The sequence below is a fragment of the Prosopis cineraria genome, unplaced genomic scaffold, assembly GCF_029017545.1.
Source record: "Prosopis cineraria cultivar Desert tree isolate PC_DT_omini unplaced genomic scaffold, ASM2901754v1 PC14, whole genome shotgun sequence".
NCBI classification, from domain to species: Eukaryota; Viridiplantae; Streptophyta; class Magnoliopsida; order Fabales; family Fabaceae; genus Prosopis; species Prosopis cineraria.
The window spans coordinates 1,410,715-1,437,880 of NW_026555345.1; the positions used below are offsets into that span (position 1 = coordinate 1,410,715).

The 27,166-nt window shown below is 32.8% G+C and overlaps 3 protein-coding genes across 9 annotated transcripts; 1 reads left to right on the forward strand and 2 right to left on the reverse strand.

Moving 5' to 3' along the window:
- The first annotated feature begins 461 nt into the window (after positions 1-461).
- LOC129293848 (30S ribosomal protein S31, mitochondrial-like) lies at positions 462-1,088 on the forward strand. The gene has a single exon (XM_054931959.1). It carries the CDS (start codon positions 535-537, stop codon positions 823-825), a length of 291 nt encoding a protein of 96 aa, XP_054787934.1. The 5' UTR covers positions 462-534; the 3' UTR covers positions 826-1,088.
- A 2,205-nt stretch (positions 1,089-3,293) lies between these two features.
- LOC129292118 (NADH dehydrogenase [ubiquinone] 1 beta subcomplex subunit 9) lies at positions 3,294-6,606 on the reverse strand. The gene is made up of 6 exons (XM_054929640.1): positions 6,365-6,606; positions 6,230-6,271; positions 5,682-5,763; positions 4,786-4,841; positions 4,089-4,159; positions 3,294-3,493 (listed from the first exon to the last, which is right to left on the reverse strand). Exons 1-5 carry the CDS (start codon positions 6,494-6,496, stop codon positions 4,118-4,120), a joined length of 354 nt encoding a protein of 117 aa, XP_054785615.1. The 5' UTR covers positions 6,497-6,606; the 3' UTR covers positions 3,294-3,493; positions 4,089-4,117.
- A 2,804-nt stretch (positions 6,607-9,410) lies between these two features.
- On the reverse strand, positions 9,411-17,322 carry LOC129292930 (kinesin-like protein KIN-7E). 7 transcript variants are annotated; one of them, XM_054930643.1, is made up of 16 exons: positions 17,082-17,318; positions 16,644-16,979; positions 15,569-15,853; positions 14,981-15,070; positions 14,769-14,869; positions 14,558-14,671; positions 14,393-14,474; positions 14,253-14,320; positions 14,095-14,160; positions 13,882-14,006; positions 13,156-13,492; positions 12,624-12,725; positions 12,326-12,542; positions 11,567-12,222; positions 10,851-11,164; positions 9,411-10,038 (listed from the first exon to the last, which is right to left on the reverse strand). In XM_054930643.1, the coding sequence occupies exons 3-16, from the start codon at positions 15,786-15,788 to the stop codon at positions 9,720-9,722; spliced, it is 2,811 nt and encodes a 936-aa protein (XP_054786618.1). In that variant the 5' UTR covers positions 15,789-15,853; positions 16,644-16,979; positions 17,082-17,318; the 3' UTR covers positions 9,411-9,719. The 7 variants fall into 7 exon arrangements, 6 of the variants coding, with proteins under 6 accessions (XP_054786618.1, XP_054786619.1, XP_054786616.1 ...); XM_054930644.1 differs by having other exon boundaries at positions 15,569-15,810; positions 16,644-16,992; XM_054930641.1 differs by having other exon boundaries at positions 16,644-16,992.
- Between the last annotated feature and the right edge of the window lie 9,844 nt (positions 17,323-27,166).

Genomic DNA, 27,166 nt, shown 5'->3' on the forward strand with positions numbered 1-27,166 from the left:
CATATTGATAGAGTGGCCTTATTTAATATATTCGATAAGAGATTGAAAGTTGAAAGCATCTTGCTTTCATGCATTAACTTTGACAATGGCTTTTAATGGTTGAATTTTTGAAGATCTTATTTTATAAATAAGCTCATCCTACGGGTAAAAACATGAAACTCTTTCTTGATATAAAATCATGACTTGTTTATCTTGATTAGTTATAAATACGATTGGTTTTTTGGGTGCTGGATTCCTTTGTTTTCCCCCCTATTCAGTTACAGAAGATGGTGATTCGGGAAAACCCTCCCAAAATCATTGGGGAGAGCAATAGTGCCTTGGACCAGGAGCCAGAAAGACGCCACCGAGAACCTAGTCACGTGCCATCAAACTGACCATGATCCACTAACAAATGATCAGCAGAGACTATTGGGCCTGAACAGCCCACAGAATCAATTTCCAAGCAAAGCCCAGCCCATTCAGCCTTCAGCGAGTTCCCTTCCCTCCTGTTCTGTTCTCATGGTTTAGCCCCTGAAACGCGAGCAAGCAAAGACAATGGCAACTCGTGCGAAAGCGATGCAGAGATCTGGTTCAGTACTGTGGTGGGTTATGAAGACACAGAGACGGACCTTGACTGTAACTGCTCCGGCCGCGCCGTCTTATGCAGGAGCTATGCCGTTGCCGGTATTGTGCGGGCGCGGGGACAAAAAGACGAAGAGAGGGAAGAGATTCAAGGGATCGTACGGCAATTCTCGGCCAAAGAGAGAGAAGATGATCGAGCGCATTAAGGACAAAGTCGAGGTTCCCAGGTCTACTCCTTGGCCTCTTCCATTCAAGCTTATCTGATGTCGAATGCACAAATTTTCTTGCTCATCGGATTTTGGGGTTTTGGTAGTAGGACTAAACTTTACAGGTCTCTGATTTATGCTCCCATTACCATTTATTGCTGAATACTACATTTTGTTCGGATTCACCTTACTACTTCATGTGCTTCGATTTTCATACTGGATTGTATGGTTCTTATACTGGATTGTATGGTTCTTACTTTTTTGGCCTGCACAAATGGAGATTATCCTTTATTTATACTATATTAGTAGCATTTTCGTGAATTCTCCTCTCTGTTTGTTCATGAACTGAATTATCATCACGGTTCAGTTTTTTTTTTTCCCTCCTTTGTATTTCTTTCCTTTTTGTACTTAGGATTGATACGTTTTCCACGCTCAGGTTTTTGGTTTTGGTAGAGTAAGAACTAGGTAGTATAGACACGAGACTCTATAATCTTTAAAGCTGCAACTAAACTAGTGAAGTTAACTGAAATTAATGAGTAAAGAACTTCTGGCTTCTTATCCGCATTATGCCAAGTTCCTGAATAGTTTCTGTAATAGGAATGTCATTGCTGGAATTACATCGTTAGCAGCAGCATAAGACACTTGAAGCCTTAATTTATAGATATAGTTACTACCGGAAGAATGTGGAGCAAGGAACCCTATCTTTTACTTTCATATCATGAGAATACATTGAATTTGAGGCTGAGTGATCAAAACCTGCAAGTTCGGTATTGGGTGAGAAAGTAATATGAATTGCTAACTGGCGACTTCACTTACATTCCACAGAAATTGGAACCGCACGTGGAATTTATACTTACCATCAAGGCATCAATGTTGCAGCTAGGATTTCAAGTGGAATCTTTTTAGCTATGGAAGCAGGGGGGGTTGGGTTGCATGTGAAGTTTAGTTGAAGTATAAAACTTGAGGTTGTTAGTTACTTAATTTGGTTTGAAAAATTTATTTACTATTTACGAGTAATCCATTTTAACTAAGTGCCAAGTTTAGGCAATCTGGCATTTGCAATCGTTTATTAGGAAAAATATGAACATAGTTATGCTATTTTCTTCCTCTTTTTGGCTGGTTTCATTCATAGAGCATGGGCTGGAAACCACGAACAGGAGGGATGAGTGGATGACTTCAATTGAAATTGTTTGCTGACACAGTCTATTACCTTGCTCTATCTGATAGAAGTTTCTAGTTTCCATGTTACTGATTTTGAGTCAAATTTATATTTTCCTCGTTGCTCTAACAATCCATTAGGAGGAGTGGCCATTAAATTAAAAATAGGTAAAAATATGCATAATCTTTTTAAATTTTATATTACATATTTATATATGAAAATTTTGTAGTAGTCAAATCTTGAAAATTTCAGACTTTAATTTTGTGTAAACAGTTCTTGACCTTGTTGTTAGTAAATCTTTTTTTTTAAAGGACAATAATAATATTATTATAAAAGAAAATAATTCACATAAAGGTTAAAAGAAAGATGTGTGTTAGTAAATCTGTTTGTTTAAGAAAGTGGGATGTATCTGTCAATTTTTTTTAATGTAAATAATCTCTTGAATCCTGTGTTTCTTGGCAAATAATTTTTGAACTTTTTTTTAATAATACTGGAAAAATGAAAGCAAAAAGGTACAAAGTACCTAAATAACAACAAAAGACTACCATCTTTCATCATCTTTCACTTCTAAGCCTGAAAATGGATGATGAATAAAGAGGCATAATTTTTGAACTTTAATCATATGCATTTAACCATGTAGCCTTTTGACTATAAAAGTTTCTCACGCATAGTCATAAACTTGAAGGATTTGTAAGGGTAAGTGATATCTCCACGTAATTTCTATGGACGCAAACTATGCTCAGCTCTAAAGCTTGAAATTAGCACCGCCATCAAAGAAATCTTCATTTTTGGCGTTTATTTCATTTGAAAAGCAACAAGTATTCGAGTATTCATACATCTAAATGGCATCACAGCCATGAAACATCTGACGTTCGCCAAAATTAAGATTGACGTTAATTTTAACACAACAATCGCATCAGTTATTGTTCAAAGTCTTAACCTCTCAAGAATTGACATCAGTAGGATCTGCCAATCACCTCGGCCTTCAAAATCACATGAGCGACTACACCCTTCATACCATTTTTTGAAGCCACAAGAGTAACAAAAGCTGGATGTTACTAGTTAACATCGCCAATAATTCAGAACAACATAAATGAAAACCTATACGAGGATCTCATTTCAGATATTCGAAACCCAATTATCAGGGATTGGCGTATCACAATTAGAAACGTCGCTCGTGAAGACAACAGTCGTGTTGACGATGACGTTATGGTTATTTAGGAAATTCGACAAACCCCTTGCTGATTGTACTAACTCTTGTTTCTCAACTTGTTGGACCCGTATGGGGCATAATGTATCATTTGCCAAAGCCTGGCTCCCTTCTAATTATTTAAAAAAGGATGGAAAAGAAAATTTTATGGACATGATTTGCAGTCAAGTTCGGGGATTACTCCAAATGCAGAAACATGACAAACTATTTATGGGTTGGACGAACAAGCATGAAGAAACTCCAACTTTCAATAACCATAATGAAATGACAATGTCATATAAGTCAAAGTTCAAGCAACAATCGAACACAAAGCCTGCCATTGCGTTCTCCATTCTCATAAGTCTGGGTAATTTCTATCTGCAAGATTAAAATTTTAAACGCAAGTAAAATGGATCATTTCTCCCAATATGAGCGTCAAGTGAAAAGGTAAAGATATGCACCAAATATACTATCCACTCGACACTGATTAATTGTATGCTCCCTCCATATCACAGTGTAAGTCGTTTTTTAAAAGATTTGCTTGGTCTAAAACACAAGACATTAGGTAGGTGTTATATATTCTTCCAATTACACTCTTACTTTATTGAGTAATTAATGAGAATGTTTTGAATAAGTCAAATGTTATATTCATTACACTTAAAGGCACAATTGGAAAGAAGTGAAATTTTTTTAAAAATAAAGATTTTAACAAACTTTTTTTTGAGAAATGTAAATTAATTAACAACGACTGATATTGAAGTCCGGAGAGAGTACACAGAACTTCAAAAAGCAGGACATATAATTTGATAATATTAATGCCAGAAAGGTTAATACTCATCGCTCATACATTATGTCCATGATTTTCATCCAAGCCCCGGGGGGGGGGGGGACCAACAGATGCTTCATAACTAGAGTAATTGTGTAGTCAGAGTCTATAATTTAGAGTTCATGAAAAGAGCGATTGACTGCTGACCTTTATTCATTGCACAGGAAATGACTGTTTCAGTCATTATCTTCACGACCATAATCATATATTATCTCAATCTGCATCAACAACATATTATCAAATTCAGCCGGAAATAAACTCAACCCACAGCTATAGCAGGAGAGGATTCAATGAGGAACTGGGGGCAGCACCACACGGAAAGAATAACATGCTCTATAGCAAAGAATGTTCCCCGTTTTCCCACATTCTTTAAAATATTTGGAGTACTTTGTAAAGTATAAATTCTGAATTATTTGAGATGCATTTTGTTCCATAAAAAAGGCGGAATTGAGAGAATGATAAAACCAACGACTTTGCAGTCTTTACTATTAAAAAAAAAAGGGCAAATGAATTTATTGATTAGTGCATCCTTGATGTTCTATTCTGTCCACGGGAAATAACCGATAGAAGGAATTAAAGGGAAATGAAGAAAATATAGCTCCAACAAAAGTGGAGTATAGGGAATGGTAGCACGCAACCTAACTGCCTGCACAAAACATGATCACATGATCTTCACTGTTCTATTGTTTTCAAGTATTTCATCATTCTTGTGCCATCCACCAAATGCATTCACTAGTCAACTTTGATCCACGTGTTAGTTATAAGTTATAACCATCATATAAAGCATAACCAAGAAAAATAAATACACAGAAAAACTTATTAGTATATAAACATAATGACTTACCCCTTCAGGTGGAGTTGGGTTGCGAGTAAACTTAGAACCACCAGGAGCCCAAGGAACTATTATTAGAATAAATCAAAAAAGGAGAAAAAGATGTTAGCAATGGAATTGCAACAAATAACATAAGGTAATGCCACAGGACACACTAACATCAAGCAATCATCATCTTGAAGATCAAATTGTCTGAGGACATCGGTTTGGTTCAGTCTCAGTTGAGGGCAATACATCCAAATATCCTTACTAGTTAATATATCAAGGGTTAATAGCTTTACTGAGTGGTTACTTTATTCATTTTAAGATTTATCATCCATAGGGGTGACAAAGGGCAGGTAAAACAAAATTTCAGCCACAGTCATACAGATATGTACTGAGTACAGGTACTCTAAGAATATAACTCTTTTTTTTTTTCATGCATTCAATTATGTGAAGCTAGTTATTCTTGGCAAACAGCACATTAAATTCATCTGCATAATCGTTCATTCTAAGATCTACCAAAAACATATCAAATCCAAAACCCTATTCCTGCCAGCATAGTTATCTATTGCCTGAAAATTGTTCATCTCTTTACATTTCCGCAGTCAAAAAATTTTCTAACTTTGAATCATCCGCGAAAGCATAATTATCAGTATAAAACCCTAGTTCCTTTGCTATCATTCTAGCGAGGGCTACCCACATATTTCACATTCATCACAAATGAAATAAGGTTCCCGATTGCCCATGAATCCTCCAAACAAGAGTAGGGATGTTTATGATTATGCTTGAAGTATTTACATTAATAATATAGGATCCATTGGAATTAAAGAAAATCATGGCTACGTGTTGTCATAAAACAAACACTGCCACGACCACCCGTTGTAGCTCAGAAATCAGTGTTTATGCAAGTTTGGTCACATGTTTACCTATATAAGGGTCAGGGTGCCGCCACTTATTGTAGGTTGCTTCAGCATCCTCTATCAGTCTATCGATAGTATCAAGGTCTTCCTACATGTATCCAGCCAAAACAAAACGCATCCAGAATGAGAGAATGGAGGAGCGTAATTGGGTATGGCAAGAATATTAAAAATACCAAAACCTAATTCTTTGACCAAAAGAAGATTAGCGATCGAATGTAAGCTTTTCATTCATTTTCCTAATTGCTAAACAGTCCTCATAATATTAGAGCTAATCATTCTTCAGTCACATTACCCAATTTCACATCAAAATATAAAAAATTCATACAAAAGGAAACAAATCTCTCTTCCTCAACATCTTGCCATCATCAAATGAAGATTTTGCAGCCATTAATCAAAAAGATAATTCTGCCGATAGCTATTAGAAACGAAATGTTAGAGCATTTTTACAATATATTCCAGAACAAATCTAGGGAATAATATCATTTAAAAAAAATGGATCATCCACCAAAACTAACATTTGATAGAAAGTAAAAAAGGGCATCAGGGAAACGAACCACATGTTTGTTTGCTTCGAACCTTTCCCGGAGGTTAGAAGCCTGGAGAAGGATAAAAAGAAAGGTGAGAAAAATTGAAAGATTCAGCTAGAAATTGGAGTTTTAAATATGAGAGATCGAGAAAATGGGCAATACGTCGTCGTAAAAGAGGTGGCGATGGACAGCCCAGTTGAGGGTGTCTTTAAGGGCACGGCGGTAGAGGATCCGAACCCTCTCCTTCTGCGCAGCTCGCCTAGCAAGGTACGCTGCAGTCGATGCGATGCTCATTTTCTCTCTCCCGCTTCCAACGATCGGCCTTTCCACACTCAGGTGAGGAAGATGAACCAAGAAACTCGCCAGTACAAATCTAGCGCAGCTGCGCTACAGCCATCTAACGACGCCGTATGTCATCGCAGCTGTTCAAACGAAGCCCAACAGCATGACTATTTTTTAAAAATTAAAATCAGCTCTTTCTTAAAAAAATTAATTACAGATAAAAATTAATAATAAATTATATTTAAAAAATTATATTTTATATTTTAATAATAATTTATTTTGTATTAATTTTTTTTCATGATAAAATTTTTTAAGAAAGGCTGGCTGTAATTCTTTTTTTTTTCCTTAAATACAAATAACATGACTTTTTGTCTCCTTCAAGGTATCCCTACAATCGACAGTTACGAAACTAATCTTATAAAAAATTTAACCATCATTTAAAAGATTTTCTTTTTTTAAATAATATTTTTTCATATACATTTTTAAAAATTAAACCTTCAAATAATGCTTAAACGCCTAAACTACAGCACTTCTATTCCTCGATGCTTTGGGGTGCCCCCGGGGGGGGGGGGGGGAGACAGTGGCTTAACTGGCGGCTCATTGGAGTGCATCGTTCACCTTCCCCACAAGGCCCCAACACCCCCCGCCCCAAAAAAAAAAAAAAAACCATCCATGATCCAACATTTACACAACTAAAAAAGAAAGAAAAAGAAAACATAAAAAGGAAATATACCATTTATCTTCAAAAAAATGATAGTTAAATCTCATAATATTAAATTAATAATAGTTAAGTTTTGGATGAATTTTTTTTGAAAAATTAGTTGAAAAAATCAATCCAAATAATTACATATTCAAGAGTTTTAATAAATATTTAAGTATCAAATATAAATATTAGGTTATAACATAAAATTTTATTTATAATTATTTAAATTAATATTTATAATTCATTTTGCAACAAATTTTGTCGAGGACCGAATGTCATTAATTCGGTGTTTTGAAATTTACTATCATTCTCCTTTTATCTTTAGATTTAACTAGGGATTTGTTGACTCATTAAGCAGTACTTTTTTGGGAAATCGCACTGTAGGCTTCAAAAGAGCAAACAATTGAGTTATATGCCTAATATATTTTGCTATTGCACTGTAAGCCCAATGGTTTTGGTTGTAATTTTTCTTGAGAGCAAAAGAACAATTTTGCTCTTATATGATTTGAAAAACTTAGATCATGTACAATACAATATCTATCGATACATAACATAATATTCATAAATTCTCAAAACAATGTCCATGCGTGTTTAATTGATCAGTAGGTTTAATAAAATATACAAATAAAACAGACAATATACAATATAATATTCATGGATTACAACGTGATATTCATGCATTCTCAACACAATGTCCATGAACATTCAGTTGAGAATGCATCAACATCGTGTTGTGTATCCATTAGAGTTGATAATTCGAGCCAAATCTGATAGACTAGCTTGAACCCTCCTAAAAACAGTTAGGGTCGAGCTTGGTTACATGAGCTTTTTTAAGAGAATAGAATACTTCAAGCCCGATTCGAATAAGTTCGGCTCGAATTGAGCTCAACTTGAATAAGCCCATGCTGTCCAAATTACCAACTCTAGCATCTATGGATATTATATTTTGAATCCATGAAAATTATATTATACATGCTCTACATGATTTTATTTTAATTAACCTATAGATCAATTAGATATACATGTATATTGTGTTGGGAATTCATAAATATCGCTTTGTACATCCATAAATATTGTGTCGTATATGCTCTTTGTGATGCATATTTTAACCTATAGATCAATTGGACACGCATGGACATTGTGTTGTGCATTTATAAATATTATATTATATATGATTTGAGTTTTCAAATCACACAAGGGCAAAATTATACTTTCTCTCTTAAAAAAAATTGCAACAAGAGCCTCAGGCTTATAATTCAATATTAGAATATATTGGGCCCAAAGTGAAATTTTTTACTGTTTTAGGGCTTATTATGCAATTCTTCCTACTTTTTTTTTTTTTTGGGTCAGTACAAGAAGTAGAGGTAAACTAAATCGAGAATAAAGATTTTCTCTTCCAAAGAACAAAAGATAAACCTTTCCTGACTAAATTGCTATGTAGTTTAAAATTAATGAAAAAGAGAAATATTCTTCTAATTCTCTCATCACTTGAAAATTTTGTAGTAATTTTTAAAAAAATTGTTAATTATTTTTGGGTTTTAACTTTTACCACGTTTCATAAATGTAATAAAATTTATATGTCCAAGTCACTGTTATATATTTTTGAAATTATTACATGTTTTTTAAAGTTAAAATGAATTTCTAGAATTATCATATGAAGAAGACTTGTATGCTTAACTTTATATACTTAATATACTTATATCCAATCAAATCAGAACAAATAAATCTTAATTTGTTAATAAAGTTAATAACAAGAATTTATTGTAGAATAAACAATCTACACAAGATCCGCATGTCTTGATTTAATTGACAACAAATACATTAAATATATAATGTTAAGTATGTAGTTTTTCCCCTATCATATTATCATATGAAAAATTCTGACTTATATTTCTTGAAATTACAAGAAACTTTTACAATTATAACTACTATGTTTTAGAATATTTATTGTAAAAATATCTTTATAAACTAAAAAAAAATTGAAATTCTTTATAAGCCTCTTAAATAATTTAACCTCATCTATGGGAGATTTCTAGTTTCTAGCTAGAGATTACTATAACTTTTTTCCCCACCTCACAGATATTCTTATATTAAAAATAATCCCGTTAGAGATCACGATTATTTTTTTTATACATATACTAAATAGCCTCTTTTGTGTTATTTTTTTGGCCTGACCTTTTTTTCAGGAAATGGAAGTCTTTTAAGAGAAGCATAATAACGGTCTTTACCCAAAAAACGGGGAAACATAATATAATGATTCATTATCTGAATAGGTATATCACTTGTGGGAGAGAAACAAAAACACTCAAAAAGCTCCTGTTTTGGATTCTCAGATTTGATCTGAAATTAATCTCTTCCCAGACGATCTTTTAAGAACTTGAAGAAGTCGAATTTCGTGGGATTTTCGTGTAATCATCAGGCAGAAACTCAGACAACTCTATGTCCGATAATGGAGCACTATCAAAGTGCTGTCAAACTGTACATGAAACATGAGGTGTACCCTCCTAAGTTATAATAAGCACAAAAAAGGGCCTATAAAAGTGGTGGTTTGCTAGTAATCCATGAAAAAGATCTCCTTTTAGAGTAACGGGGCGTGAAACTGAGGCCAAACATCTCTTTCAGTGCCTTACCCTTCTCTGAGAACTTCAACAACTTAGCAATTAAAGTAGCACTCTCCCTTGCGAGAGTAATATTAGTGTTGCTCCACAAAAGGTTCACAAGTTGCATCCTCCTGCGTTTTGATTCCAATGCAATACCCCACTTCTCGTATATATCTTCTCTTTCTTCCTCAGTAAGCCTTTTCTGCATCAGCTTCACCAGAGCTTCCCTCTCGCGCCGAAGAGTCTTCATGCTGCGTCCCCAGACATACACACGCAATGTGAGTAAAATCCGTTTACTACATATTCTTCAAGAAAAGTATAATAGGGGAATGAACTTTAATATTATTCAAGGCCCGGTCAATTATTCATATGTGATATTATTTTTAGATAACGGTACATATAGAGCCAGGTCTGCATTTGCACAATACAATGCCCAAAACGTAATTTGTTTCTATCAAGTTTCAAGAAAATTTAGGAGGTGGATGGTTTGTTTCAACTCTAATGCAGGCTTCATTAACTAGACATTAACAGCAAGGTCTCAGAGCTCCTCAAAAGAAGATTCTTTAAGCCTTCTTTTTCATTGGACTTTGAAATGAAATATATGAATAGGTTGATTATCACCTATTGACTTTTTCATTTGCATACTCATCCATCTCAATTTTTCAGTGGGAGACTTTTTTTTAAAAAAAATATTTTTTTACTCTCAATTGACGCCAGCACAGTAGCAAGAATTGAACCCAAAGTGTTTAGGTTAATGTAGCTTGATTGTGTCATTCAATCAGCCCTAATTGGCATGTCCAGTATCAAATGCTAACAAGCCTTGAACAAGGCGACGTGCAGCATGACACTCCTTTTCATTATTAACAAGAACTAGGCTGTGCGCATGTAATTCTCAAGAAAACTTCTTAAACACAGCATCATAAGATTTGTCATTAAGTAGAAAAGAAGTATACCTCACGTGATCAGATCAAAATTTTCAACTACACATGTCCTGTATGTAACCAAACCATATGTGCGAGATTCTCAAGTAGATGTGCATGATAAAGAGAAACTAAGAGAGCACCTTGAAGCTAATGTGTTATTCTGGCCAGCCTTCTCAGACCCCTTAGAACATGTTTCTTTCAGGAAAGATAGTCTTCGAAGCTCTACTTCCATGTAAATGGAGTCTGAAGAATCACCATTGAACAGAAGAAAGAAGTAGGTTCTGTGTATCAATGATACATGGCAAGTGTGCCACAGTTCAACTATCTCCTTTTGCTGCCTCTCGAATTGAAGGGTCCAATTCAAAGGAGTTCCAGGTGCCTCGAGCATTGAATCTATACCCACATCTTTCACATTCTTTTCTAATGTAGAAGCTCCTCTCTCTGTTTCCTTACCCTGCAATTCAGAAAGAAGAATAGAGGAAAAGCATAAAAGGCCTGAATCAATAATGATTGACAAATGAGTTCTTTTAAGCACTAAACGCAAGGTGAAGTAGCCAAAAAAAGCTACCATATAAATATATATTATGTGAACTTTGTTCCATGCGTTCCACAATTATCGATCAATATCCATATCGAAATAAACTAGAGGTTAAAGACTCTCCCACTATTTCCCGCAAAAAGAAAGAACTTCTTGAAAACATACTATCATCAGATATAAGTAATTTACATACAAGGACAACTAATGAGTAATTTAAACATAAAATTCCGTTGTTGAACTTTATGAAATAAAAGATCGCAGGAATTAACAATTTGAAGAAAAAAAAATTTAAAAGCGATTGAAATGATTTCGCCGCACCTGACCATCAACAAGTTGCTTCTCATACTCAAGCTTGACCATTTCCTTCATCCCAGCAACAAAAGTTTGTATGCTAGTAATATCCTCATTGCCAGGTGTTCTCATGCTGCCTAGGCAAGGACTTCCAGCAGAAGACAGAGAACCATCCCTAGACAACCTTGTGGCCGGATCAAACCTTAAATGAAGAAGCTTTCTCCGAAATCTTTCAGGTCTTCCAGGAAATCCTTTCTCAACCCCATTGGCAGGAGTCCTCTCTAATTCTCCTGCGCTCTCTAGAGAACCAGTCATGAAATATTCCCTGCAACTCCAGCTCCTTGATAAGTTGAAGTTCCCCAAATTTGACATATTTGGTGAAGTGGCCCGAGGAGATTGTCCATCTGGGTGCGGGCATACAGGAGATTCAACGGTCATTTGTACATCATGGACTCTCTGCTCCACAGCATCATATGTAGGTGCAGGACCATCACGGACCTGATTGGCTTCCCTATCTTCATTCACAGAGGTTAACTCTTCCTGGACCGATGCAACTACCTCTTCGGATATTGGTAATTCCAACCCCCCATTTTCACTTGCTGAATGAAGAAATTCTGAGTTCTCTCTGTTTGAATCCTCCTTCTCGACACATCGAACTTCTTTGCAGAACTGATCAGAGAATTCTAAAGGAAAAATAACGAATTTATAATTATTTGATACAGTTCAGCTCTGAAAATACCACTTTTTTCCCCGATTGATGACTAAAGGTATAGAAGAAAACGTTACCATCAGAATGTGAATGATCTTCAGTCCCTTCAGACTGGTGATAGGGCTGCTCGGGATTACTTCCACAATCTCCATTATCATAGTGAGGATTGTTAAACTCTCTAACGCGTGCATCTGGATGATGAGGAGTGGAAATGCTTAATGACTCTCGCACTGAACAGTCATCTTCCCAGGTATCCTCCCCTTCCAGCATATGAGGACGACTATCAATGCCAGCCTGAATGGAAATAAAAGATTCCGAATTTAAAGCATGAAATCTCACGCATTGTAGACATCTCAGGAAATAGGAAATAATTACTTTTCCGGATTTCTGATCATTATCAATCATGCCTAGCAAATCCTCAATCCTTGATTGTGCGAGCGTGAGCTGCTGAGTTAGCTCCCTGATCTCCTTCCCCATCTGAAATTTTAGAAACCATGTTATCAACATCGAGAGAAAATTTATCATGGATGTGCCTAAACAATGTATCTCTAAGCGGAAATTTTACTAAGAATCTAGCTATTTGGATATATAAAATAGCGCTTCATATTTCACCAAAACAATTATAATTCAGGCACTGGAAATGGCTAAGCACAAGTTTGCTAAGAAAAATGTAATATGCTGGTGCATGATTGCGGAATTATATATATAATAATGTATAATCTCTCTCATTTTGCTTTAGCTCCAACAAGACTGTGGAATCTCGGATTCATCATGACATTTGCTCACGTTTATTTCTTTGTCTAAGCGTATCAATATTAGTCTCAATTAGGATTCACTGGTACGGAATATTGTGATTAGTTTTTCAAATCATTTCCTTCTTTGTTAGGGCCAAAAAGAAAATTTTGACCTTCTCTATTTGGAGATCTTTCTTTCTCAGCAATGCCGCATGATCACAGCTGGAAGTAGCAGGAGCGGGCGCTCTCAACTCACTCTCCAATCTCGCCACCTCTTTTTGCAATTGCTTGACCAAGGCCTTATCAGACACCACTACATTAACCTGTGCTTTAGTGGTCACTTCTTTTGCACAACAGGCAAAAAGAAGTGTGTTTCTAGTCTGCTCAACGTGGCTCCTAGCGGGGCTCAAAGTGCAAATGATGGCTGTTCTAGCATTCCCACCTAAGCAAGGCTGCAGTAGGCGTGTTAACTTAGAATCTCTGTAATTGATGTGTCCATGTCTTCCCTTGCTGCATTCAATCACATTAGGCCAACAAAAGCATATGAATAGTTTTATTTTATTTTATTTTTTTTTTTAAAAAGGAAAAGAGTAGCCCTATCAGTTATGTTTTCTAATGGCAAGACATATTTGATTCGTCATAGTATAAAGAATGATTCTCTTTGTTTCAGTCATGTCTTTTACCCGTGGATGAAATTGACAGTACATAAACCTCACTCAGCTCCCGAAAAGAAATTTAATCGCTTATACCATATAAGAAAAAGGCCATCCTGTTGTCTTAATATTGTCAGTTAATTTCACACAAACGAAAACACTAGACAACATGATCACCAGAGGTTTCGCCGATAACAGACTGCGAAATCAAAGCAGATATCACAAACTAAGGAAGAGGTAGACAACCTAAGCTTACGAATGACAGTTCCAAGAGTAAGTAAACTCCGATTTATATGACAACCTTCTTTCAATCTTGTACCAGCTGATAATGCCTGAGATGCACGCTCACTCCCTGCCAAATCAACAAAATTCTGCACAAAAACAAAACAAATCTAATCAATCTAAATTCTATAAGAACCATTTCTTGAACAAGCACGGAGGAATAGAATATAGGCATACCACACAAGCTGACAGGGTGGCACAGTTGCCTTTACCCAAGAATTCTCGCGCGGAACTTTCAATTGTCTGCAAGTTTACAAATCTATTGTTAAGATATCTCCATAAGTGACAAAAATCTAAAGCATAGGTTTTAACCAGCAAAAGACAAAGGCACATACTAGTCTGATAATTTGGTGAGATCTAGAACTTCTTTCGTTCAGGTAAGTCTCTCCCACCTGTCTTTGAGCTGCAATAATATAGTAATCAATGCAATGGGACATTTCACCCCAGAACAACAGCCTTAGGTGTATTCCCTTACCTTCACAAAAAGAAAGGAGCTCTGTCAAATGTCCCCAATCCCGTAGAGTCTCCTCAGTAAGTTTCTCTACAACGGTTCCTTTCTGATGAAAGTAGAGATCATGAGAACCTTTATAAGTGCACACTCATCAATTAAGTTCCAATACATTAAATCAAAGATATTCACCTCAGGATCATCACGCAGTCTAAGTGTGCTGTTGTCTGCGCTCAGGAGGTCTCTAACAATTTCATTGTAAATTTCAATTGCCGAGAACTTTAAGACAAATGCTCTTTCTTCATGCTATAAAAGTAAGAGCAACCTCATGTTGACATGTCTCCGATGAATAACTATATTGAAGAATAAAAAAGGCAGGTCACTTGATTGCTAGTGCTGTTACCTTATTTATATAGTTAAATATATCTGCTACAGCATGCTCAGTTATTCCAACCATGGTGTATGTCTTTCCGCTACTTGTTTGTCCATATGCAAATATAGTTGCTAAAGAAATATACAGAATCATATATTAGTCAAAGACTTAAAATGATCCAGTGGAAAGTGGGTAATAACTCATAAGCAAAGAAATCAGCGAGCAAAACAAGTTATACTTACAGTTAATTCCATTAACAACTGAAAGAGCAATTTCTTTGGCTCCTTCCTCATATACTTGCTTTGTGGGGCAGTCACCGCGAAATACTCTGTCTACCACCAAATCATAAACCAAATATTCAGAAATATTCAGTCTATGATAAATGGACCTTTTGTGCAAGTGCGTATTAAAATTAGAAATGCTTCTAAATACTATCCTTTAACAAAATGACGCAGTATGCTTTTCAAAGTCTAACAAAGTTACTTCAGATTAAAATTCAAAATAAATGTAGTAACGGAAGGAATTGGCGCTTTGGCAATTAACGTGACTTGAATCTAACGAACAAAACTAGAAAGAATCACCAAATGGTTTGTCCCAAGATTAAAAAAAAAAAAAAAACCACGGTTTTACAAAGCAACGGAATATTGAACTGCTCAAGATCTTGTTCTCCATGCAAGAGACAGTGATCTACTAGAAAAATAAAAAATGTTTGATGAATCAGACCCACATTGTGAGATCCCAATTCTTGTAGGTAAATATGAAACTGTATAATTCAAATTTAGTGGCAACACAAACTCGCCAAGGAGAAGGCATCAGAGACATTTGCTTACCAAATGTGTGTGCACTTGGAAATGTGGAGCCCTCCCGCAGAGTGTTCCTATACAAGATGGTGGTGTCATTGATGCATTCCCAATCTGCTACTTCGCTAGCGGTGATTTCCTTCTCACTCAAAGGCCTTAACCTTACTAACACGAGAATCTTCTCTTCACGACCACACAATCCTTGCATCTTCTCCCATTTGACCAACTCCTCCCCGCCGATAGACCCCATTGCTCACTTTCAACCTATTGTTCTTCAGAATTCGGTGCACAAGATTATCAGAACACGCCCATCGCCTGAAAATCCAAACTTAGGTGTCTTTCCTAAAATGCAAGATATTAAGAGTAAAAATGTCCCTGACAGTTCACATGATACTCATCAACTCTTCATTTGAAAATTATGGAGAAGATTCCTTTTTTGGAGGGTGAAATTATGAATAAGATTCTAATAATGGATATATACAAAGAGGCAACATCTCAATAGGCAACAACGGGGACAACAAGCTAACCTTGCTTTGCATCCAACAACCAGAAGGAAAAAGAAAGGTAAAACAGAATGCCAACTAATTACGTTTCTGTCAATAACAAATGATCTGTCGCAGGCATAATGTCACGATCCAAAACCACTTTTTTCAAAGATTAAAAAATGACCAATCATGGGTCCGTTGTGATAATAGCATATGCTGGTCTTTTGCTTGTAAAAAGAGGGAAGAATGAAGAATGAGATATGAGATGAGCCCCGGAAAAAAGGGATAGAAACTAGAAAGCAATGGCAGGTCCCAAAATGTAGAAAGTATAGTTTCTAATTATTAATCTTCCTTCAACCAACTGAAATGAAACGAAAAAAAATTTCCATGATGGCGGCCCCCAATGCTTGGGAACGAAGTAAATCCAATTTAACGTATAACCGCACGCTGATGACTAACAAATAAGACGATCCTTTTCATCGTACATCACTTTTTCTCTCTCATAATCATGGAGATTTTAGAAGCGTCATGTTATGCGCAGTAATTAAAGGAATTCACCTTCCCAGTTTCCACGACACATTCGGCGGAAATCAATGGAACAAAATTCATAGAGCACTTACTTCAGGAATATGAATCCTCCACCACGTACGGTTCGCTTCTCAAACAGCGTTCATCGTGATCCATCGACGAGAATTGGATACGAATATTTTTCTTATAGAGAAGAACATAATTGAATACTAAAGCACAATGCCTATGATGAATCGATTCGTAAATGAGTAATTACGATAGTACAACGACCAAAAAGTTAGATTCCACGCATTAATCCCTCTTGTTTTCTTCAACATTCATTGACACGCCCAACGAGTCACACAAGATCAAAAGACCGCCAGATCTCTGAACTTTCTCTATAAGCTTAATCCACTCTTCACACAGACCATTCTAAAGACGGTTATCATCTGCGAGACGTAGCTTCAAAGAAAAGCAGGAAATGGTAAAGGCTTCTAAAAATGGGAATAAAGTGATAACAACAGGAAAAAAGGAAAAGAAAAAATCAGTACCTGAAGAAAACTTCACCATTCACGATCTGGAAGAGAAAACGAAAACTACAAAACCGACAATAAGATGATGTGCGTGAGAGAGAGAGTCGTCGATTGCACTCTCTCTCTCTCTCTCTCTCGCAGTGTGAAAATGGACCAACACCAAACAGGTCCGTGTAAATCTGAAGCCTGAGGGGAGTGTCAATGACAAATGACAACGTCGTTGAAGTTTCTATTTTCTGTATATTTATTTCGGTTTCCCCTCGCAGTGGTGGGAGAAGCAAAGATGGACATCCAACAGCCATTTCCATTTTCTTTTGTGGCCAAAAATATTTTCTTTGTTTTATCGGCAAAGAAAAAACAAACAAATAATTTATTTTCCACGTCGGAGGAGATAGGCAGTTGATTACGATTTACAAAGGCCGTTAACAAACGGCCATTCGAAAATGTTAGCGAATATCAATGCGCTGCAAGATTTTACGTTACCAATCCTAACGGTCATTTGATCACAGTTCACAGGCGGAACAGTCATTTGAAGTAAACCTAAAATAGGGAAATAATAAATTTCTTTTTCCTGTTGAAATTAATTTATCATGATTTAAAATTTTGAAAATGTAAAGATTATCCTTCGTTATTTGACTCAAACAGTTTTCTTTTATTATAAAAGATGAGGCTGGTGTATGATCTTTTAAATCTAAATGCATATGACAAATGTTTGTTCCATTTTATCCAGAAAAAAATGCATGACAGTTGTTTAAAATTGAATAGATATTATGTTTTCCATAAGATATAGGAGTGACCTTTTAACAAGCTAGTTATTTACGGTTGGCAAAAAAAAACACAAAAAAACTAAAAACAAGCTAGTTATTTACATTGATAAGTGCGGACCATTATGAATTTATAATGTTTTATTTTATTTTATTGCCAGTGAGATCAATAGTCATGACCGGCAACAAAGATTAATCCTTATTGAAGGATTAATTAATTTAATTTCCCTTGAAACGTGAAATATAAATCACAGACCTCTCCTAATTAAATTTGTTTCGCACCTAAAAGTTAATTATTAGACCCCAAACACTTATTTAAAAGATAAGAATTCTCATTAGTTGTCTTAATATATACGAGATGGTATATATGGTATTTTTTGTTTTATCATTAAATCACCGATCAAAATCTGGCAAAGGTGCCGAAAATCTTATATTATGGTGGACAAGAACCCTTCAACTATTTGGTTGAATTAATGCACATAAACATTAGTACATTACAGTTGTTTTAACTTGATAAAAAATTATAGTAGTGTCTCACCGCTAAGTCATTGAAATGGCGTGTGCGCACGCATTAAGTCAAGATTCCATCATTATAAGAAGAAATGATCATGAAAGGATTTTAGTCCTAACCCAAGCCTAATTAATTAAATTCTAAATGATTATTATTTTTTCGGTGGACTTCTAATTAATTATGGGGAAAATCACGACCGAAGATCACTGAACAACATTTATTGTCCTGTAGGATCAAATAAGCCTAAGTTTACCATGCAGGATCAATGAACTTAAATCTGGTTAAAATTTAATGTAAAAAAAAATATCATTCATATATATGTGTGTTGCGATGAGACTTGAGAGAATTAATTGTTGTTTAAAATGGAAATTATACCTGTTTTTTTGATGATGTAACATTCTAAATTTTTATCTCGATATAATAAATTAATTATAAGCAATTTTGATATATATATATATATATATGAAGGGATTTTTGAGGTATGGGAAATTATTGAACATTTATTAAAAATTTAAAATTTATAAATAAATAAAATAATTTAAGAAAGAGAATTAATTGATTATAAGATCTAAAAATGATATTGTCTTATGGTAGTTAAAATATATAATATAATTACTTGAGAAAAATTCTTTAAAATAGAATAAATTTTAATTTAAAGAATAAATACACACATATATAAAAGATTTGGTGGTTGATTGAAAATAATAGAATATATCGAAAAAATAATGTGTTTGTGTATATTTATAATATATAATGTATATTTTATATTTTTTTCGTTAAAAAATATAAGGTATTTTTTAAGAAATTCAATGTTAAAAAATGTAAACTATTTTTAATCTTTCGAGTTGTAATCATTATCTTTTTTTAAAAGTACCTCTATTGATAATAACTTTATATTTATTGTAGGGTATTTAATAGGAATAAATATAAAAAAAATAAAATTAATTTAAAAATATTTTATATTTTTTAATAAAAAGAATAATTCATATCATACACATAATACTAAAAGAAAATGGTTTGGAGTGGCCCAAGGCCCACTCCAATCCCATTCATTATACCTAAAAGACATGTACACAGTCACGAATTACACGATTCGTTGCGCGGCTCAAGAGCAATTGCAGGGAGAGAGCGTGAGGGAAGTGAGAGTTTAGGAATAGAAAAATGACAATTAAGCATCCTCTAAATATATTAATCTCAATTAAGAATCATAATATTTTAAAATCTTAATTGTTCTTAATTGAAATAAAAAAATCTAGTTTGTAAGGTAGGATTCACTAACACTACTTGAAAATTTACTAATCTAATTTGAGAAAATAGTTAACGTATATTATGAAAATATGAAATCCTCTTTGAGAATTGATTGTTTAACAAAAAGCATTATTTGAGAATTTACTAACCTGACTTAAAAAAATTTCTAATATATATTATAAAAATATGAAATCCCATTTAAAAATTAATTGTTTAACAAAAACCCTCAATTTGGACAAGTCACTTTTTGTTAAATAATCGATTTTCAAGTAGAGTTTTATTTTTTCACAATATACGTTGAAATTTTTTTTAGGTATAGTTAGTGAATTCTCAAATAGTGATTTTTGTTAAATAATCAATTTTCAAGTGGAGTTTCATGTTTTCACAATATACGTTAGAAATTTTTTTAGTCGGGTTAGTGAATTCTTAAGTGATACTTTTTATTAAACAATCTATTCTTAAGTGAGGTTTCATGTTTTCACAACATACGTTAGCAATTTTTTTAAATTGGGTTAGTGAATCTTTTCACAAACTACATTTTTTTATTCCAATTAAGGATCATGGTCCTTAATTGAGATTTCAAAATATTATGGTCCTTAATTGAGATTAATATTCTTAAAGGGTCCTTAATTATCATTTTTTGTTTAGGAATTAGGCTCTATGATTAGATATTTACAGGATGATTTAAGGCTTTTTAAGACCACCCACTCTCACTTGCTGCCTAGATGGATAACTATTTGTAAGCTAAAGAAGGATAGATAATTCAAGGTTTTTCCTAACTATATTTGTTGTGCTGATTTATACAAGTATGCTCGTGTGTATTTTTGTCTAACTGAGTATAATACATTTTTACAAGCTATGTGATAAACTATTAAAAAGCCGTAAAGGTTATGATTGCAAAATGTAATGAGTTATTCTCATCTTGTCAAGCATGTTTGTGACTTATTATCATGATTATTTAGGGTATTGTATATTGTGATAGTTGCATATCATGTATTGGTGATGTGTTATGGAGATGATGTTAATGAGGTGAATGTGAATGTTAATATACATACATGATTGAGACCATATGGTTAGCCTTTTTCAGAGCCTTGTTCCCTCATACTTACCTAGTCAAGTTTGTAAAAAGAAAATTTGGGACAATGACACTTCCTAATTGTATTATTTAAAGAAGAGAGCCATAGACCTAGAGTTTGGGCTATGCATTTTTGGCCAAGTATACCTTGAGTATTGAAAATGTTTTGGGCAGTCCAATGTGTAAGCCAAACCGTGAATAAGCTTATAGTTTCAATCAATGGTATAAGATTAGACAGAGCAATAATAAGGGGTTACCTTTCTTGTATATAACTACTATGAATGATGACTCATAAATTTTTATGCTCATAATTTAACAATGATGATAAAATTATATGCATACATGTAATGTTATTTATATGTTGTTGGTTTGTACATATATGGTAAAACTTTGGGTTACTAAAAAATTAATACTCATCTTGTAACATCCTCAAAAATACAAACCGATTTTTCATAAATTATTAAAACTATTATCATGGTAGAAAATTTTCTTACCATGATACATCCAAGACATAACACAAGTCTTAAAATATCCAAAAAGGTAATTAAAACCATGAGGGATAGACATAATCCTCATGGCATGATATTCAAATCAGATCATAAATCAAGAGGGACAGACATAATTCTCTTAATCATATAAATACTTTTAATAAAAAGGATTAGAGTTTACATGCTTCACAAAGAAGATATGTCCTAAGTTGGTACAAGATACATTGTATAATCCAAAATAAAAAGCAACATAAAAGATAGTGTCTCATACACCATAGTTACACCTCTGGTGCTTTCTCGGCCGGACTCGCTCCAGTAAAAATATTAACCACGGGGAATGAGACTTAAAAGTCTTAGTAACTAAAAATTAATATGTAATAATACATGCGGTTGTAACTAATCATGCGATTGCTAAGTGGGCACACAAAATATTTAACCGAACAATATTTTCAAACAAACCGAACAAGTATTTAATTTACATGACTACACTTTATATCCTCCTTTCGCCATGCTCGGACGCCAAATCACTGGGCCAAATGTGAGTTAGACCAAACGACACGCCACTCATTGAGTCCAACGAGGGCTTATCACGTGGTAATAATTAACCGAACAGAAATTTCCATTAACACCATACATTAAAATGCCCTGACAAGTCACGCATCATTCAAATATCCAAACAAAAATATATCTGAACAATAATATTTTATTATGATAAACAAAAATAAATTTTTAACCCACTTGGCAATAATTTCAAACAAGTATATACAGTATTTATTTTTAATAATTCATAATTTTTCCAAACAATAAAACAACACATAACCATTCACAAATACACCCATCACAACACATTAATAATGGTTACCTTGTGTCTTGAATAATAAGTTTCCCTTCACAACTCCTTTTTCACCACTATCTTTATCAATATAATCTACATAATTATTTCACAATACTATATATTAATTTTACATTAAAATAAATAACTCTAATTTAAAAAGTTAGAAAGTCTTAAATCTATAATCCATATTAATACTAATTTAAGATTTATGCCTCATTTAATTTTTTAAATTCTTTTCTAAAATTCTCGTACCCTAATAAACTATTTTTTTATCCTCAAATCACTTCTAGTATCATAATTTCATCCTTCTATATTCTAAAAATTCGTTCAAAAATAAATTAAAAATTTTAGAATTATCCTGAAGCCTCAAATCACCTTTCTATAACCTCAAAAATACCTATTCATACTTAAATAAATATTTAATAATCAAAGGTTCATCCCTACATCTCAGATTCCACATAAATTCAACCATATAGATCTAGATTTTAACTCAAAAATTCTTAAACATAAGTTTCAACCTCAAAAAATATTCTATAATATTTATTATATCTCTAACAGTTTTAACATATATTTTTAATCTATCATATCATCAGATTAACTATCTTATAGAAAAATCTTAATTAGAATATTTACTCTATTCTACAAAATAATCATATCACTAGAAAGCTAATATTATTTAGAAAATAACTTTAAAATTAATTTTGTACTTAAATAATTTTTTAAATGCTAATCTAAAGAGAAAAGTTGGAACATACCTGAAGAAAAAGAAAATAATCTCCCCTTGCGAGAAAACGCCGAGCAACGTGAGAGGAAGAGAGAAAAATAATATAAAAAATGAGATTTTAGGTCCCACAATTATATTAAAAAAAACTATAAATCTGAATTTAATTATTCAAACCTTTGAGTCATTACTTGCAATTTTTACAAATTACACTTTGGGCTATTAGTTGCAATTTTCACAAGTTACAAAAATATTTCTTTTTGCTTCCTTCTACGTATCTCCTCGCCTGTGACTCCTCCTTTTATATGTGAAGAGGCACCTCACCTTCCCACATCTAATCAATGTGGGACTTCTACAGTGCCTCTTTTTTTTTAACTCACACACACATAATTTTTTTATTTTAAATCTTAAAATTATATCTTAACAAAATATTTCTTATATAATTTTAAATCTAAATTTTTAATTCATAATTAAATTTTTAACCATATTATTATTTCTGAATAATCTCCAATAATATAAATTTTTATTATTAACTTAAATTTCATAAATTTTTTTTATCTAAAAATTAGGATGTTATATATCTCCTTTTCCTTAACATTTTTATGTAAGCTTAGTACAGCAAAAAGGAAGCGTCTGGAAGCTTACGACTTAACTTGAGTAAGCCTTAAATCCCATCTTAATTTGTAAAATAATCAATTACTAATTTATGATTTCTTTGTCCTTTAGGATTAATTTGTTAAATTGTTTTTTAATAATTGACTTGTCTGAAGTAAATATTTTACTATAAAACTTTTGTGCTTGGGACTTTTTTGGGTATTTGTTATATGATGTGACATGTGTATCTAAAGATTTTGATAAGCCTATATATACTTTGTGAAAAAAATATGAACCTTAAACTTTTATACTTTAGCAAGGTTAATTTATAAGTACCTATTCATTAGATAAATTTTTTTATAACCATAATAATTCTATGAAATTTAAATTCACTTTTTCTACCATAGTTATCTTTGAAAAAAATAAATTAATAATTTATTTTAAACTTTTATATCATGGTAATTATTTTTAGTGCTTTAAATATTTTTATTACAATGATATTTGGTTAGTAAAGTTCAAATGTTACAAAGACCTATTCATTTAGATCACAACACTTCCTCTCTACCGTTAAGTTAATACTTTGAAGTTGTTAACGAAGAAATTACTTGCCATTAAAATGAAAATGGGTTTTTTTAATGAGAATTTATTCACTAAATTATAACACTTATTTCGTTTTATCATTAAATTAATTTTCTAAAGTTGTTAATGAGAGAATTAATTATTATTAAAATAAAAATGAAATTTGTTTTCCTCCAAATGAGAACTTGTTAAAAGAATATGTGTGTGTATATGAGTGATAGTTTTATCTTCTCACAGTAAATTTTAATTATATTTAAATATGTTAATTCTGCAGAATAATATAAAAATTTTGTAAACTGCAAAGCTGCAGTTTAGTGGTCCTTGATTGCGTTTTTCCCATGAAGATTTGAAGCGCTGAGACTATCATATGATATCCAGCGGTCAAACCGGGGGCGATATGATTGTTTTCCTCTACAATAATGTGTATCGGTATCAATATAGGTGTCCATACAAGTAGGAGTCATTTTTTAGTATTTATGTCATTTACCTTTAGTTATACATTTTTAATTATTTTTGGATGAAACTATTTATTTTTATTCAAATAGGAACACTTAGAATAACTTCCTCTAATAATGGGAGTGTACATTCCATATACGAAAGCTATTACATCAATTTTTTGCCAGTGAAATTGCATGATTGGAATCATGAGTTGAAAATGCTTCAAAAGATTTTATATTTCGTAATTATTTTTAATGAATATGTGTCAAATTTAGTGAAAAATTTTGTATTAGAATACGTAATATCTCCCTATTAATTTGTAAAGTTAAAAAGCAATTTGATCCTTAAACAATAAGTTTAAGAGCATTTAAGATTTTAAATTTGTTTTTGGTATAATATTTTTCTTAAAATTTTAAAAATGATATAATATAACATTACTGTTAATAAAAGTTAACATTGATCTTATGAACAGTAACCTCTAAAATTATATAAGAGGATCAAGAAAAATTACAAACAATAACTCAAAAAATTTCAGGAAATGACTAAAAAAATTTTCTATAATTTTTGAAGTATTGTTGTAATTTTTTGATACTTTTTTATAATTTTTTATGTCATTTTGTAAATCAATGGTCAAAGTTAACTTTTATTAATAGTGAAGACTATATTATACCATTTTTAAAGATTGAGAAGGAATATTATATAAAAAAAACAAGTTAATGATTTTAGATGCTCATGTACATGTAATTAAGAAGTCAAATTGCTATTTAATCCTAATTTTTATTGATAGTAAAAAAATATTTAATTATCAAGTCTCCCTCCTTGATTTAGAAATAACATAGCATACATGTGGCCCCAAAAAAAGCTATGCGCTACCTGCTTGAATAATTTAAAATGATTAATATTTAATATTAAAAAATTCAGTAAAACAAGCATACGTTAAAAAAAATTAAACGTGCAAGGTTGAATTGTGACATTAATTATATTTAAAAAGTTAAATGTAAGATTGGGAATAAACACAAAAAAAAAAAAGTTTCAAATGATAAAAAGGGAAAAAAAATTAAGATCTAAACAGAGGAAAACATTAAATCAGTGATAGCTAAATAGGTCACCATACAATCCTAAAAAAACTAAGGTGTAGGGCAAGCTAAACTAGCAAGCAAGATCCAAACTACGGGTGAATGGGTGATTGATAAGGATTTCTTAAAAAAGTTCCTGCCTTGGTTACAATGGAGGCTTTTTCATGCATGGGCTTATTTTGTTCATGAACTCACCACCAAGGGCCCAACCAAGCCCATTTACAATATTCACTATTGAAATATTAATTGCTAATCATGGATAGTTACTGGCCTAAACCTATATAAATGAATAAATGTTAGGCATTTATGTAAAGAGGTTTAATTCTATCTAAGAGAGAAATGTTAACATGGTCCATTAGTCCTCACCTCATAGTCACCCCCATTTGGGGTTTGCTCATTACTCAAGTAAATTGATTTGATCTGTAATCCTTTAGGTGAAGGAATATTGTACTGTTTGCAATTATCACTTGAGTTGATTAATCGAAGGTTTTTATCAATATTTTTCTCTGTTTTTTTTTTTAATTTCTCAACACGGCATCATGAGCAAGTAAGATTTGGGCCTAAGCATTATTCTTTTGTTTGTTTCTGTTGGGATATTCAAGTCCCGGTGGATCCAGTAATCAAGAAATGGGCCTGAGCAAGTCAATTTTTGTCAAGAATTATGTTCAAGACCCAGACTGAATTGCAATGATTGGGCCGAGGTTTCAAGAAATCGGATCCACCTAAAAAAAAAAAAAAGAAAACGCGTTTGAGCCTGATTCTCTTTTGTGCAGAACGCTGCATTTCGCTTGACTTCCCAGATCAATGATTCTCAAAGAATCTCCTTAAGATGTGTTTGGTTTAAGAGAAGGGGAGAGGAGGGAGGGATAAAGGAAAGGAAAGGTGAAAGGGGAAAGATTTTAATGAACATTTTATTTAGTTTAGGAAATGAGGGAAGTAAACTAATAGCAAGTTAACAATTTTATGTTAATTTTTATTTTTGCTTTGATTTATTGTTAAAAATAGTTACATTACATGTTAGTAACTTTATTGTTTTAAGGATATGAACTTATATTAATAAATTTTTTTAAGAATAAATTTATTAATATTATATTTTGTTAGTATATCTAATGAAAAAATATTAAAATTTTAGACAATAAAAATTATATATTAATTTGTTAAAATGATAAAATTTATTTAATTATAAGAGAGAGGGGGAAAGATAATGCACAATTTTTTATTATCAAACATAGTTCAAAAATTTTAAAATAATAAATAAATGATTTAGTTATAATTTTATCTTTTCTTCCCCCTCCAAATTGGAGGGGAGGGCTGCTCTCCTCCTTTTTCTTCTAATTTTTTAATCAAATAAGGGGCTCTCCTCCTCTCCCTTTATTAAATACTAACCAAATAAGGGAAGGGGAGCAACTCCCCTTGCTTTCCTTTAAAAACCTCCAATCAAATACACTCTTAACGTGAATGACAGTCTTTTCCTCCTTACTCTAATGAAACTTCATTGCAATCAATTTTTAGAGTTATCACCCCCTTCGCTCTATCTTAGATTTTCTGCCGAAAGCCTAACAGGAAAGATGAGAAAATCTTGTTCCTAGTTTTGTTGTTACCAGCTCTTAACTTGAAATTCGTTTGTTGAATTGGAAGCTATACTCTGACGAAAAAAGATGCAAGAATGATGTCACTAAGACCATGATAAAGAAGTTGGCCAAGAAGTTGGAACTTTTATGTTTTCAGACTAAATAGAATCATAGCTAAGATCCCTAGCTTTCACTGCCACTTC

Coding starts and splice junctions, on each gene's coding strand:
- LOC129293848 (XM_054931959.1), top strand. CDS start 535: ATGGCAACTCGTGCGAAAGCGATGCAGAGATCTGGTTCAGTACTGTGG.
- LOC129292930 (XM_054930645.1), bottom strand. CDS start 15,788: ATGGGGTCTATCGGCGGGGAGGAGTTGGTCAAATGGGAGAAGATGCAA. Junction 15,071..15,568: donor TCCAAGTGCACACACATTTG/GTAAGCAAATGT, acceptor ATTTGGTGGTAG/ACAGAGTATTTCGCGGTGAC. Junction 14,475..14,557: donor GACTGCGTGATGATCCTGAG/GTGAATATCTTT, acceptor TACTTTCATCAG/AAAGGAACCGTTGTAGAGAA.
- LOC129292118 (XM_054929640.1), bottom strand. CDS start 6,496: ATGAGCATCGCATCGACTGCAGCGTACCTTGCTAGGCGAGCTGCGCAG. Junction 6,272..6,364: donor GCCACCTCTTTTACGACGAC/GTATTGCCCATT, acceptor ATCCTTCTCCAG/GCTTCTAACCTCCGGGAAAG. Junction 4,842..5,681: donor GCACCCTGACCCTTATATAG/GTAAACATGTGA, acceptor TTCTAATAATAG/TTCCTTGGGCTCCTGGTGGT.